Below are 14,992 nucleotides of genomic sequence, written 5' to 3' on the forward strand. Positions count from 1 at the left end.
CTGCTTATGCCGCTTTGAATCAATGGCTTGTGTGGCAAATAAACAAAATACAATGAAACATATACAGTATTTGACATGGCTTTCTGTGGCTGAATCCAAATGGAAAAGCTCCGAACTGCCTGCCAACGCTCGAAAGTTATGAAAAGGTTGACCGTAGCGTCTCTGCTACCTGTTTAACAACTCGCTGATAGATACAACTTCCAACCTGCCACCTCATATGGTGTTGATATAGACTGTAAGTAGATTGATGCACGCAGCATCATGGAAGAAGTATTCAGATCCTTTACTTAAGTAAAAGTACTAATACCACACTGTAAACATAGTCTGCTACAAGTAAAAGTCGTGCATTGGACATGTTACTTAAATAAAAGTATGTAGTACCATGAAAAAAACACTTCTGTTGTCCCTTCTCAACGTTTTGGTAAGTTTTGGTAATTCTTTTTTACGTTTTTGTGGGGTTTTTCAGATGTTTTGGTCGTTGTCTTCCGTCATTTTTGAACATTTTGTCACATATTTTTGGAAATCTTTGGCGCTTATTTCGACGTCCCATATTTCTGATGTAAAATAAAACTTTGAAAACGGGTCAAATTTGACCCGAGTACATCATGAGGGTTAAAGTATTAAAAGTAAAAGTACTCAATGCAGATAAATCCCCACAGTCGGCTCATCATTTCAGCTGGACTTGTAGGCCGTTATATTGTTGGGTAGTTTATTTATAATAAAACATTGTATTTTATAAACTACATGTATTTTGTGTGCAAAAATCTTAATTTGTAAAGTAACTACTGTACTAACTAAAGCTGTCAGATTAAAAAGTAAAATACTTCAGTAAAAAGTACAATACTTCTGTCTGAATGGAAGCGCAGTAGAAAGTAGCGTGAAAAGAAAAGACTCAAGGAAAGTAAAAGTACCTCAAATGTGTACTTATGTACAGTACTCAAGTAAATGTACTTAGTTACATTCCACCACTGGATGCACGTAATGTGGAAACACAGTTCACAAGTGCAAGTTCTGCCCAAAACTCAAATAAACGTATGTTAAAATTATGGACTGGCCCTTTAAGAAAAAGTGATTTGACTAAATGTACATGTAAAAATGCCAACAACTCTGCCTAGATAAAGCACTTTAGTGTAGCCTGCATCATGGTTTTTGTGAGGCCTGTAACTGTTCACTATGGTGTGTGCTTGGTGCAGACTGAATGAGATGTGTGTATACAAAAGGGAGCTTTTTTAACATTATAATTCCATTATCATTCCAATTGCACCTGTGTTCAAGCGTTGGCCCCTTGTGTGCGATTAGCAATTCCAGTAACACTGTATGGGTCTTAGCTGCAAGTGAATTATGATTCCGGTGGCATTTTTGGCATATCTGTATATGGGAGGGTTAGCTTTCGGTGTTAGCATTAGCGATTCTGACAATGTATAATGTGCAGGGGAAAGGTTGGCTGTTAGCGCTGCGCTAGCTCCTGTGTGTTGTGATTCCCGTGGCGTAGCCGGGCCCGGGAGCCATGCAGCGTGTGACGGATCGTCCCAGGTGGTGGGCTGTCAAGACGAGGATCAAAGAGCAGAGGAGTGGACCTCACACACACGCGCGCACACACACACACACACACACATTTACACACACACACGGACAGGTTTCCTGCAGGGCTTCAGTTCCACCTGTTTAAGAGTCAGCACACTCGCGGCTCACACACACAAAGCAGCAGAAAGCCAATAGGAGCGTGCATATTATTTTAAGTGCATGTCAGCGTGTGTGCTTTTTATTTACAGAGAAACATACCTGTACCACAACATCGAACAAGTAACAAAGAAAAAAAAGGTGCTGCACACTAGCATGAATAAACTCTTTCCATCAATTTGTGAGCATGGGCCTCTTTTTTCCACAGCACAAACATTTACCTGAGGGCTCCGAACGCCGAGATACACTCGCTTGTGCTGTTGAGGAGGGACACTCAAAAACACACACCACAGGTGCACACACACACACAACAAACTCCAGAGTGAAAAGCGAGATAATCTATTAGACGCTGATGTGTGTGTGTGTGATTTTTTGCAAGACAAAAAAAAATAGAGGGGAGAGGAAGAGGGGAGAGGAAGAGCAGCTGATCCCTGTTCATAAATGCTTCATGGCTGCTGAAGGGGGCCTTTGACTGAGCGAAAGACCCGCGGCACCAACTGTCGACACATCTGCCCCCCTCCAACAACAGGTCGACCCCGGGCTTTAAGGCTCAAGACAGCAGGGCTGCAGAGGAGCTGAACTGGCGTGTTGACGGGTGCGTTCAGTCTTGGGTATTTGTATTTCAGGTTGATATAGCCTTTTTTATTTCAAATCAGGCACAGATAAGGCCATGTTCTTCTGATCGTGGTAATCAGACCAGTGCTTTAGAGGTGGCAACCTGCACTACAACTTTACTTTCTTTGGCTTTTTTTTTTTCCGCGAGGGGGGGGGGGGGAATTTTCCATTAAAGATGGGACATCCAAGTCTCCCCTGCCAGAGAACAGGTGGATGGGTCATCCTAGCTTAAGCAGCAACTAATCTACTTAAAAGACTTTCATTAGCCTGTTTCCTGTCTGTTCCAGAGACATTCTTTTCCTTTCAGACAAATTATTAATTGGATGCTTGAACTTCGAGATGAACCAGATCTGCGCTGAATCGATCAGAATCGATCACCGGCGATCGCCGCCCAATGCATGCCGGTTAGGTTCGTGTCCGACTTGATCCTGACTTGATCCCGACTTGCTCCGACGTCACGCACACTTGGGCAACGATAACCTCGGGAGATCAAGGCGGCCGCAGTTTTTAGAGCCAGGCAGCGCAGTTGCTCTCCACCGACTGCAAGACCCAGGCGGACCCACAGGGCATGCTGGGAAACGCCGGCCTCTCAGCTGATTGGTTCAGAATCGACTCAACATGATGACGTTTTGTATAAACTTCTTATTGATTTTGAATTGGAGGGATTCTAACTGCTATTTGTCTGATTTAAAGGCTCATTCTGTACACAACACATGTTGTGTGGCTGATAGTGACGTTTAGAAGTCAGAGAGACTAAATCTGTTCAGATTACGGATCATCTACAGTGTGTTGTTAATTAACATCAGCAACAGATCGCAGGTAGAGCATTTTAACAGCTAGTCTGTCATAATAAAAACAACTGGAGACTGTGAAGAAGCTGATATATGGGTCTGATAACATTTTATTAAATCGGATTCGGACCACAGTGTTTCTGTGACTTCCTGTTCAGCCTGAAGGCTGCTGGAATCGGCTGGAAACTGTCCGACTTGACAGCGGATTTTTGTCACCGCCGCCGGCTGCTGTTGCCTGCTCTCGTCTACTTTACAGGCGAGGCGCAGTTCATCTCGAACGAGCCTACTGATTTGATCATTTTTACCAAGGGGGGGATGGACCCGGTTGGTTTCGTTCACCGCCGACTATAGCGAACCGCTCCATGAACGACTCCTTTTTTAATACCCCCTATCCGAGATCCAAGCAAAACTGACAGAAGGGCGGGACTCGTACAAAAAAAAGTTGCTATTACAAATTTGCCTGCGACTTCAGCAGCATGGACAGCGCCATGGATTTATCAATAGACAGTCAGGCTACTGGGATGGGGGAAAAACTTCTATAAGAGAAATATGGGTTTCTTTTTAACCAAATTACAAAAACGTTAACTACAATTGCAAGTACTTGATCACTACTTTCATTGAATTTTGGGTATTCAATTTCATATAAGTTGAAAAATTGAAATGGATTTAAAACCTGACTAAACTTTGAGATAGACGCCTGTGATTATCCATCAACATAGGTTCCTCTAATATTAGTCAAAATAATTCATCATTTCAAAATTAGGTATAATTTCCTATCAATGAAATATTGACCATGTATTCCAAAAATAAGTGTAAAACTAGTGGTAATAAGTTGGTGTTAGTGAAAAATAGCATCGAAAACATCGAAAAAAGTGACAAAAACATTGAAAAAAGAGCTTAAAAAAGGGACAAAAACATCAGAAAATGTGTAAAAAATATTTTTTTAAAGTGTTAATTTTGACCCTTTTTTTATCTATAAGAAATATTGGACCATAAGCAGTCGGGGGGGAGGGACATATGCATATGTCTACAGTTTGTAATAGAGCCCGACCCATAAAGGATTTTTAATGCCGATATCGATACAAATATTTGGTGATTTAAAAATCTGATATTCCGATGTATATTTAAAAAAAAAAACATTCAGAAACGACCTAACAAAACATCAACAGATTTCCCTATGATTAGTTTTTTGTAGTTATTTATGAGTCCTTACTAAAATAATATGATAATGCAGTTTAAAAATAAACTTGTTTTATTGTCACAACAGAACAGAGGAACATGAAAATATATTAAAGTTCTGATAAATAAAATAAGATATGAAACTTAAAGGGTTAAACACGAGTGTTGCCAACAGGGAGGTTGTAGAGCGCCCTCTGGTGGACAAACTATTCAACACCAACAATCACAACATGGTTGAAGGGTGTTTCGTCCATTTTTATTTAATTCTTTTAATATTCATTTATCGGCCATTATAAATGCCGATACCGATAGTTTGGCAAATGCCTAATATCAGCCGATAATCAGTCCTTCCAGAAAAAGTTCTCCAGAAAAGAGTTTTTTTGTGATTGTTGCGGTCAAAAATCCTTGATTATGGGGCACGTTTTCTTAAAAAATGCGACGGTATATGCGGGATATTTATGCAATTTTATGCGATGAAATTGCGGGAACTTACAAAAATTGCGGGGACTTGCAAAAACTGCGGTTTGATGAAAAAGAGAAAAAAAGTGATTCCCCCAACACCCTGCTTTTCGATGATGTTCACATCGCGTAATTACGTCACTTCATAACGTTCCCATGGCAACAGGGGAAAAGGGAAAATGGCTGCTCTTGTGTGAAATAAACATTTTTCAACTTTCTGCTAAGATATATTATGTGACTTTTTTGCAACGAAAATGCGGGGATTATGAAATCATGCAAGCCCCGCATATTTTGCGCGGAAATCGGCAGTTTATGCGGCGAAAGTGCGGCGTATTTGAAAAAATGCGGCCCCCGCATAAATATGCGGACTTTGGCTGATTATGCATTGAATTATGCGATTGCATAATCGCGTTTTTCTGGAGGGACTGGATAACACTGGCCCGCCGATATATCGGTCAGGCTTTAGTTTGTAACCAAGAGAATAAGATTAGAATAATCTAGTATTTAGAGATTGGTGGAGGTCAAATTATCCAGTAATCCGGACAGAAAATTGTCTGATAAAAATCTGCTTTCCTTTCCTGTAAATCACCTCACAACAATTTATCTCGTTGGTCCAGACCTCCAGGTTGGGAACTGCAGCTCTATTCAGCGCTCACATGCTTGGGGTTGAAGCAGCACGGACTGAGGCAGGTGGAGGCAGAGGAGGGTGAAAGGAATAATGCCCTGCAGTCCAGCAGAATGGTAGTACGGTTTATTAAAAGGGGGAGGGGGGGTGGGGGGGGGAAGACAAGTAGGGGGTGTATCAGAGAGCTTCACCCTTAGCCCTTCCACCCGAGGCTGCCTGCAGCTCTCACAGTGACTCCCTCTTTCCCCCCTCCATCACTCCACATCCTTTTTTTCTTTCCCCCTCCACACTCCTTTTGACCCCTGGGGTTCCACTCAACCGCTGACCCACATTAACTACACTCTGCCACAATTACTGATCGCACAGGCCTCTGGGTGGCATGGGATACATACTCAACCTCTCTTCGCTTCTTGCACCCCCTCTCTCACTGTTCCCTCTTCTCGCTCTCTGTGAAGCTGTACAAATGCCCCTTAATGTGTGTAATTTATGGGTGTCAAAAGGGCCGCTGAGTGACAGCAGGGATGGGTGTGGGGGAGGAGGTGGGGGGAATGACAGGGAACACATTTTGAATTTGACAGCGCAATAAAGAACAGATTGTCAGATGGAAAAATAAAATAGGGGAGAGGACGAGTGGATGGCTTCAAACAATGCCGCGGCGCTGACGGGCATTTTGGCTGATGTTCTAATCCCGTCAACGCAGGAATCGGTCCAGCTCGGAGGAGAAAAAAAAGCACCAATGTCACCTCCCCTCCAAATCCTCCCTACCTCCCTCCCTCCCTCGCTGCAAAGACAACAAGAGCACTTTTCCGGAAATCAAAGCTGCTTTCTGGTGCTCTGCAACTTCGCTCATAAGCAACCATCTCTCTCTCTATCGCTGAGGCATGCAAAAGTGTAAACATAGAGGGGGGGGGGAAAAACCAGACACACAGAGACGAGCTGAAAATCCACACACACACACACACACACACACACACACACACACACACAAAAAAACACACACACACACACACACAAACACACACACACACACACACACACACACACAATTTCCCATTAAAATCCACCTGCAGCTGCTCTTTAATTGGGCCTGGGTAGACGGCTAAAAAAGCTAACGCCTAGTTAAGGCGATATAATTGGCCGCTCTGCTTTAGGAAAGAATGAAATAAATCAGTCCTCCATCTCAGCTCGGCCCCGTCTCAACTGAATCCATTAGAGCAGATAATTGTCTTGGACGGCAAAGCGTTCGCTTAGCGTTGCCACAGCTGAGCGAGAGGAAACAGTTGGCGTGCAGTTTCAAAAGCCGACGTCTGCCATTGGACGGGCGTGGGTCCCTGGACGCGCCATCAGAGCGACTTTTCATCTGAGCAGTGATCAAAATTCTAAAGGCTGTAATCCGCCCGCGTGCGTTTATCTCCAGGCAGTCCCCCCCCCCCCCCCGCCCGAATCGCCATCGGATTTTGTCTTGTTTTTTTTAGCCATCGAGGTGACATTTCAGGTTACAGAGGAGATTTAAAAATGATGGCTAATGTGAAATGCATTTCACAAGTCCAGGTCCAATTAATTACCTCTCGCGGGGCGGCACCGCTTGTACTTTTAGTTTTTAAGGTGGCTTATATGGAGGAGTCAATTGTTGCGAGGCGAGGAGCATTAACTGCCGCACTTAAAGAGGAAATTTCCCAAGATCCTCTGTGTCTATCGTCGGTGCTAAACACTCGTGGCTGTGATGTGGCTCCCTGCTCTTCCCCAGAGACCAACTGTCAATCAAGCCGTGTGGGTGGCAGCGTGTTGTGTCTGTTCTCAGATTTAAAGGTTTGATTTCCTACAGGTGGCCCTTTCGTCTTTGTCTTTACAGCCGTGATGTTCAGGCAGAAGGCTGAATCACTCCTGTGCTGCAGTAATCAGCGACAGAGGACTTGGTTTCGGCGAGGGCCCAGTCATTTCAAGACCACATCTAACCATTTCAAGACCATATGTTTTCTAACCAATTGCTATTTCAATTGAAATTGCATTTACTTTTTTTACGATTTCTTTTTTGTGTGTGGCATTTTAGGCCTTTATCTTACCTGAAGATGGTCCAGTACCGAAATGCGCCTAGTATTAAACTTGATATATTTTTTTGCTTAGATAGTTAGACACGAAAGGGGAGAGAGAGGGGGGAATGACATGGCACTTTCTGGAGAGTTTTGTGCAAAGAAATGGAGAAATTGAGTCTTACATGATATGTGCAAAACTGCAAGGTTAAGAGCCTATACTTTGCATTGTTGTAGTATCAACAGGTATTAGGGCATTTAGCATTTACATTACTGTTAATCAGTCATCACTTGATTACACATTGTATTACCTTGTTATGATATAAGAAGTGACCCATACAATGTGTCAAACAATGTGCCACATGAAGGGACAGTGCAGCATATGAACAGCTGAGAAGACTTTTATTTTTTTTTTACAGTGTGTTGCTGTATGTGACAAAAAAAAAGTTGTAGCCTAAAAAACGCGTGACATCGCTTAGAGCGCTTTAAAAATGGTGCAATGTTGGTTAGGGAAAAATCGAATCCTGCTCCCCCTTGGAAATCGGTGAGAGTGGAGGTAGTCTTGCATTGCCAGATCTTCCTCCACAGCGCTGCGGAGGACCCTCTAGCTCACACGGTCACACTCAAGGCCCGCGGGCCAAATCCGATCCCTTGCTAATTTTGATCCGGCCCCTTATATACATTTAGGTTCACAATACATTTTGGCCCACCTACTTTTTGTCACTTTTCACAACGTTTTTTTCCAACATTTTTGCTGCTTTTTCCAAACGTTTTTGGCATTTTCTTCAACATTTTTGTCGACCAAACTGTACGTGAGAAGACTATAAGAGACATATAACAATAATACAGTCAAAGATATTTGACTTTTCCCATGACATAAAAACAATAAACTTTATGTCTGGCCCTTGATGTGATTCTCATTTTCTAGTGTGGCCCTTAGGGAAGTTGAGTTTGACACCCCTGCTCTAGCTAGTCCGCACAGCATTCCGGGATGGGAGAAAAACTACAGACACATGCATGCAGCGAGCACATCGACCAGCCAACGGAATTCATGTTAATCAACTGCACAGTTGTCATGACAGTCGCCAGCTTAAACTTTCATTTGCTAAAGTTTAAGACGCAGTTGAATATGTAAGTTACAATACAAATAGCACTCTTACGAATAGTAAGTTTTTCCTCTGTGTTAATTGCAGGCTGGAGAGACAACGTCGCTTTATGAGATAGTGCTTTCATGTCTTTTTAAGAATCCTCAATTTTAACGACTCCTTTCCGTTACACACTGTTCATTTCTCTTTTGATTTATGTTGTTATTTTTATTTTTTTAATGATTTCCGGGCCATGGTGTGCACTGAGACTCTAATGTGGGATATAGCCCGTTAATGAAGACATTAAACTTATTCTGTGCATGTGTGAAGTTAAGTGTGTGCGTGTGTGTGTGTGTGTGTGTGTGTGTGTGTGTGTTTGTGTGTGTGTCTCAGAAGCTCATGTGGACAGGCTGTATCATTAAGATAAATGACATAGCGTGTCCCCTGCCAAAACACAGACACACACAGACACACAGACACACACACACACACACTGAAACAAACCCGTCATGGCGCTTAAGGTTGTGTTTTAGCAAAAGGACCATTTTCTGTTTACCCCTCTGGCTCTTTGTCTCATTCTCTCTTTATCTCTCCGTCCATCTCTATCTCTCTTTCAGCACAAAATGCCAAATTGCTACGTTTCTCACTCGCTCCCCCTCCTCCCCTGCTCATCCACTCATCTGGTTATTAACTCAAAACACATTAAACCAACAGTAGTGCCATGATATTCCCCAGACCGCCCTCGTCACAATATCCCACGCTGCCTGAATGCACACACCTGGGTCAAACTACCAAAATGGATTCTGCATTACACACAATAGTGACACAATTCCATGATGTAGGGCCAAAAACAACATATCTGGGAACTTATTAATTAAAGGAAACCTGACTGAGGTTTTGGCTTCTCACTAACCTAAACAGGCTTCAAGAGATCATTTAAAGTATTTGCAATATGGATTTTTGCAAGCTGATTTATTTGGAATAATGATATTCTTTCACGCCAGAAATATGTTCGCTCGAGACATTGTACTCTTGTCAGGCTGAAGAAGCCTCTCAAACTGCCCTTAGGACCGTGACGTGAAGCCAGATGATGGCAATAATGAAATAGAGGGATTACGCTGATCCACAGATATCCACTTCCTGGTTTGGCGTGCAAAACTATGTTCCAGACAGAGCTCTGAGCGAGCGTTAAGTCTTGGGTTTTATCTTTGACGTCCTGTAATGCCATTTTGTAACCATGTTTTACAACAAACCGGACATGCTGGTGCAATCAAATGAAGAGAAAATAGATAGCTTTAGGTCAATTCGCAGAGACTGATGAATTGAGCGGATTTCAAGACGTGAATCAGACCTGAAACACACGCACACGCGGGGGATCCAAACAAAACGGGAACCGACGACACAGAGGAGTTGTGGAGGCCTGTAGCCGCGCTCGTACAACTTTTACTGCGTCTCAGTGGGACTAGCAAACTCATTTAAATCCAAACGGCTGCTTTTCGAAAAAAACTAAAATAGTGCCCCTGGGTCGCCACTGGGGCATCAGAGTGGGCTCATTTGCCCCAAATGGCTTAGATGCTTTTTCAAACAGCACCGTAGCTAATTTGAAATAAACACACAGAGGGGAAGAGAGGGGCCACAGTTTCCCTGACGCCGGTGCAATCACCGCCGGCTCTGGCGCAACAATGAAACTGGCAAGGGGGCCATAGCAGTTGAGCGGGTGCAGATGAGGCCACCCGCCTTACTTAACTATGAGAAAACAACAACAGTGCTCAAAGCCTGCCAATAACAAGGCCAGTCAGAGCCTAATCCAATACATGTTCTACATTTAATCTCAAAACATTTAGAAAGAGAGACAGCTAAAAAATGAGGCATATGGAGAGAGATTGCCCTTCAAAGAAGAAAAAAATAAAAGGCAAGGTAGGTGGATGTGTTTTTTTTTTTCACCCCCTGCAGAAGTGGCGGGGAGCGATACTGTTGACTCATCGTCAGCCCGACAACTCATTTCAAGGTGTAGTGAAAAAGGAAGCAGGAGATTTGAGGAAGCTGAAGGACAGGGGGGGAGGAACTTTGGCCCCTTTTTTTTCTCCTCAGAAGCAGCAGCAGAGAAAAAGAGAGGTGGGAGAAGAGACTGGTGGGAAGAGGAGTCATCTCAAGGCTAAGAACAAACACAAAGCGCATGGCAAGTGTGTTTGTGTGCAAAAATATGAGTTGATTTGGGTCTGGGCAGAACGCTGTCTCCAGGCTTTCATGAGCTCATATGACTCAGTCAGAATGAGGGGGAGGGAGGGAGGGAGGGAGAGAGGGAGAACAACTAAAAACAGAAGCAAACTCAGTGTGTGGGTGTAGAAGGGTGAAAGACACCACAGCTTTCCAATTCAACTTCAAAACAAGATCTCAATAGCATGTCATTGTTTCGGAATTTGTGTCACCTTGGCCACCTCTCCGACTGTCTCCGATAAAAGCTTTTCACACTCATCTGAGAAATGTAAGTTTTTATGAATAAGGAAATTGTATTCAAATGTAATGTTACCGTTAAACTAAAATACTTCTAATAGGTCCCTGAACCGAAACGAAAGCCTGCTCCATTTTTCCTTCGCAGTTTTCGCCGGTGCTTCTTCTTCTTCTTCTTCTTCTTCTTCTTCCTCTTCCTCTTCCTCCTCCTCCTCCTCCTCCTCCTCCTCCTCCTCCTCCTCCGGGAAAACCCGACCGCGTTGCATTGTGGTATACGGGAGTTAAATGTAAGGTACATCGTATGTACACTCAAATTAGCAGTGCATTGTGGATGTTTTATACTGGACTATAATAGTGAATGAAATTAACCGCGGAGAATTCAAACACCACTACAAAATGGCGAACACACTATACAGTGTGTGGTGTAATATCATTTCTAGCTACATATAGATAATTCATATATGGCCTAAATACAAGTTATAGAATGATCAGATAAAAAGTGCACTTTTCCGTGATAGGGAACGGATTCCAACACAGCTACAGAGTTGGGTACTAGAGGGTGACACGGGAATCAATTGTCGCTCCCATCCCATCCCGAGCCCACGAAAATACCCCCGTCATATCCCGATGAAAAATCCTGTCCTGCCAAATCCCGAGAGAAAGACTCCCGAATCCCGTCCCGCTCCCGTTTCGTTCCCTATGTTGTCCCTAAAGTTATCAGAGTCTGTAGCGGACTCTGTCGTGGACACGCGCTTCCCACCGCGAGCAGGCTCGCACGCCACCGGGCAGAAAAGAAAGAAGGAAAAATGAGACGTTGTCCGTCGCTGTCTGGAGGATAACTAGCCACTTGATATGCGCGTTTGGTTGATCGCGGTCAAATCACTGAGGTTGCCTCGAAAATTTTGGCTACACTATGCGTGCGTTACCTGCAGGCCTAGGCCATTTCATTAGGGAATTCCTAACGGAGATCTTCTCACACTCAAAACACACATTTCTCCGTCCCGCTCCCGTTGATTTCTATGCTCTATTCCGTCCCTATCACGTTACCGACAGTGAAATTGACTCCCGTACCGAAAAATTGTCACCCTCTTTTGGGTACTGTTCACAAGTGGAATTCAGTTCTGGTTAAACAAAAGTGCAATATTATATAATAGCGTAGCCGTGTAACTATATATATATATATATATATATATATATATATATATATATACATACAGTCATGTGAAAAAAATTGTAAATTAGTAAAATAAGTTGACTAAAAAGAGGAATAAAAAAATCATCTTTTGAAAATTGATCTTAATGCCTTAATTAAAAAATGAGGAAAAATCAAACCTTTAAGGGCACCAATTTTCTTTGTGAATGAATAATGTATCGTAAATAAATAAATGCTCTTCCTTAAAATACAGGGGGCATAAGTCAGTACACCCCTGTGTTAAATTCCCATAGAGGCAGGCAGATTATTATTTTTAAAGGTCAGTTATTTCATGGATCCAGGATACTATGCATCCTGATAAAGTTCCCTTGGCCTTTGGAATTAAAATAGCCCCCCATCATCACATACCCTTCACCATACCTAGAGATTGGCATGGGGTACTTTCCATAAAATCATCTCTCAATGCAAATCAAACTAGCTGTTAGGCTAACTGAAATAAAAAATGGGGATAAGGAATATCATAGATGGGTCTATCATCACCCATTGGCAAATGTATCAACATAATCAGATATCATTCATATTGAACGTGTCGGAACATATTCCCACGCATGGCGGGTTTAAGCCATTAAGTGGCCCCGCAACAGTAATTTACAATTGGGACCCTATTGACTCGCCCTGTGGGCACTACACTCCAAGTTACCAGTGCACACTGCAGACCATACAGTACATGGCAGCTCCCCGATAGGCTTACACAACCCAGAGATTAACCAGTACTCCAACGCGGGAGCATTACTAACTGGCCCCCGGGTTTTCCAAATCCAGAATAGCTAATAATACCCATGTGTGTTTCACTGTCAAAGTTATTAAATGCATAAATCAGTCAATCATGCCCATACATACTTAATTCAATTCCAGTTTTCTGGCAGATGAGTGTTTACTTGCTTCATTCACTTCATCCCCGCTGATTCCTGTTTTGTTTCCTGTGACACTTTGAAACTTCTCTTGCTATTTGCTTTACAGTTGGATGGAAGCCCCGCGTCTCCCTCCCTGTCCCCCTCTCTTTTCTCTTTGCCTGTCTTTACTTTCCTCCCACTCTCCGTGTCTCATCAGGAGTGTCATCAGCCCCCACTACGCTTGATGCCTGTTAATATGGCAGCGCTATTGTGTGCCCGTTCGTTGCTGCTGTCTCTATTGTTTGCTCTCGCACTTGACGAATTCATCAAAGGGAAAAAAAAAGAAAGAAAAAGGAACGGGAGAAAATAGCTGCAAATCGTGCACCTTCGCACAATTGACTGCGTAAGTCTGGCGGGGCGAGTCTTTGTCTTCAAATGGTGCACGAAATGTGTGTTTGCTTCTGTTATTTTGCACATATATCATTTGTTCTGCCATTAACTAGGTGGGATGGCCCACTCAGCCACTGACTGCTCCTGTATCTGTCTCTGTGTGTGTGTGTGTGTGTGTAGATATGTACAAGTATGTATATCTGTGTGTGTCTGTACGAATATCTACGTTCAATGTGTTATGTCTGCATGTCCATATGACTGAACATGTTTATGAGTCTCTTTTGTGTATGTGTCCATTCAAATCTGCATCTTAAATTACGGTAGCAACAATAAATTTGAACATATTACAAATGAAAGTCTTACATCAATAGCATAGACTATTTTCATACTTTCAGGTGAAAGGAAAGCATAACAAAGTCAAAAAGAAAGACAGCAAGAAAGAAAAGAGAAAAATGAGGAAGAAGATAGGGGAAAAGGAAGCAAAGACGAAAGAAAGCAAGACAGAAAAGAGAAAGGAATGAAGGAAGGAAAAGAAAGAATAAAGGATAGAAAGTAAAGAAGAAATAAAATTGGGAAGAAAAGAAGGAAGTAAGGAAGGAAAGAAGTAGAGGAACGGATGAAACGGATGAAAAAAAGTCAGAAAAACAGGGCAGAAAGTAGGTAGGAAAAAAGGAAAAGAAGAAAAGGAACGGAGGGAAGAAGGGAAAGATAAAAAAAAAAAAAATTCTGAATCTCCTACAGTCATCAGATCAGTGCAGTCAACTAAAACATACAATATTTCCCTCCGAGAGGGAAATAAATTGAGTCAACGAAAAAAGAAGCCCGTGCCTGAGCGTGTCCCATGTTGTCGTACCTTTGCTCTGTGGAGGGTTCTGGCTGCGGTCTCGGAGTATGTTGATCTGGTAGACGGCGCCGTACGGCTCAAACAGCTCCTTCAGCTCCTTCTCTGACCAGGAGCGCGGGATCTGACCCACAAACATCTTGATGGCGTCCGGGTCCGGCTGGTCTGAATGCTCCAGCGCCCCGTTCATCTTCCCGGCTGTGCCGTTACTGTTAAAGAGACCAAAAACAGACCGTTAGGAGCTTAGAGATAAATCATATTCATACCACTGACAGAGGTAGCTGGAGACTTGTGGTCCCCTACGAAGGTTTTCCTCATTTTGTCTTCTGTGGTAGGACTTTTTGGAGATTTCTTAGAACCGGTGACCATTTAATTTTGAATATGTAGCAATCTAATGATTTAGTGTTTATGAATTCCGACACAGCGCCATTATACATCTTTAAAGGTCCCATATCATGCTCATTTTCACGTTCATACTTGTATTTTGGGTTTCTACTAGAACAAGTTTACATGCTTTAATGTTAAAAAAACACATTCTTTTTCTCATACTGTCCCTCCCCCTGTCTTAAAAGCTCTATTTCAGCGCCTGTCTCTTTAAGCCCCCCTCCCGATGAAAGCCCAGTCTGCTCTGATTGGTCCGCATTTCCGGATGTTACCGCATCGGAGATTTTTAAGTCTCTGCACCGTCATTGCAGCAGGGGAGTGACTGTAACGCCACTGTAGCGGCACTTTCTACCTCTACTATATAGTATAGGTGTGACATCACAATCGTACGGAAGTTCTGACGGCTCGTTTAAAGG

The 14,992-nt window shown here is 43.0% G+C and overlaps 1 protein-coding gene across 23 annotated transcripts in view; it reads right to left on the minus strand.

The window, feature by feature from the left end:
- Window positions 1-14,992, minus strand: part of celf2 (cugbp, Elav-like family member 2) — a 237,799-nt gene that overhangs the window by 94,579 nt on the left and 128,228 nt on the right. For all 23 annotated transcript variants that reach the window (XM_039791623.1, XM_039791620.1, XM_039791621.1 and 20 more), the window contains one exon: window positions 14,205-14,401. In XM_039791623.1, coding sequence (XP_039647557.1) covers window positions 14,205-14,401 — 197 coding nt within the window. The remainder of the gene's footprint in view (window positions 1-14,204; window positions 14,402-14,992) is intronic.

This window comes from Perca fluviatilis, chromosome 23, assembly GCF_010015445.1.
Source record: "Perca fluviatilis chromosome 23, GENO_Pfluv_1.0, whole genome shotgun sequence".
NCBI lineage: Eukaryota > Metazoa > Chordata > Actinopteri > Perciformes > Percidae > Perca > Perca fluviatilis.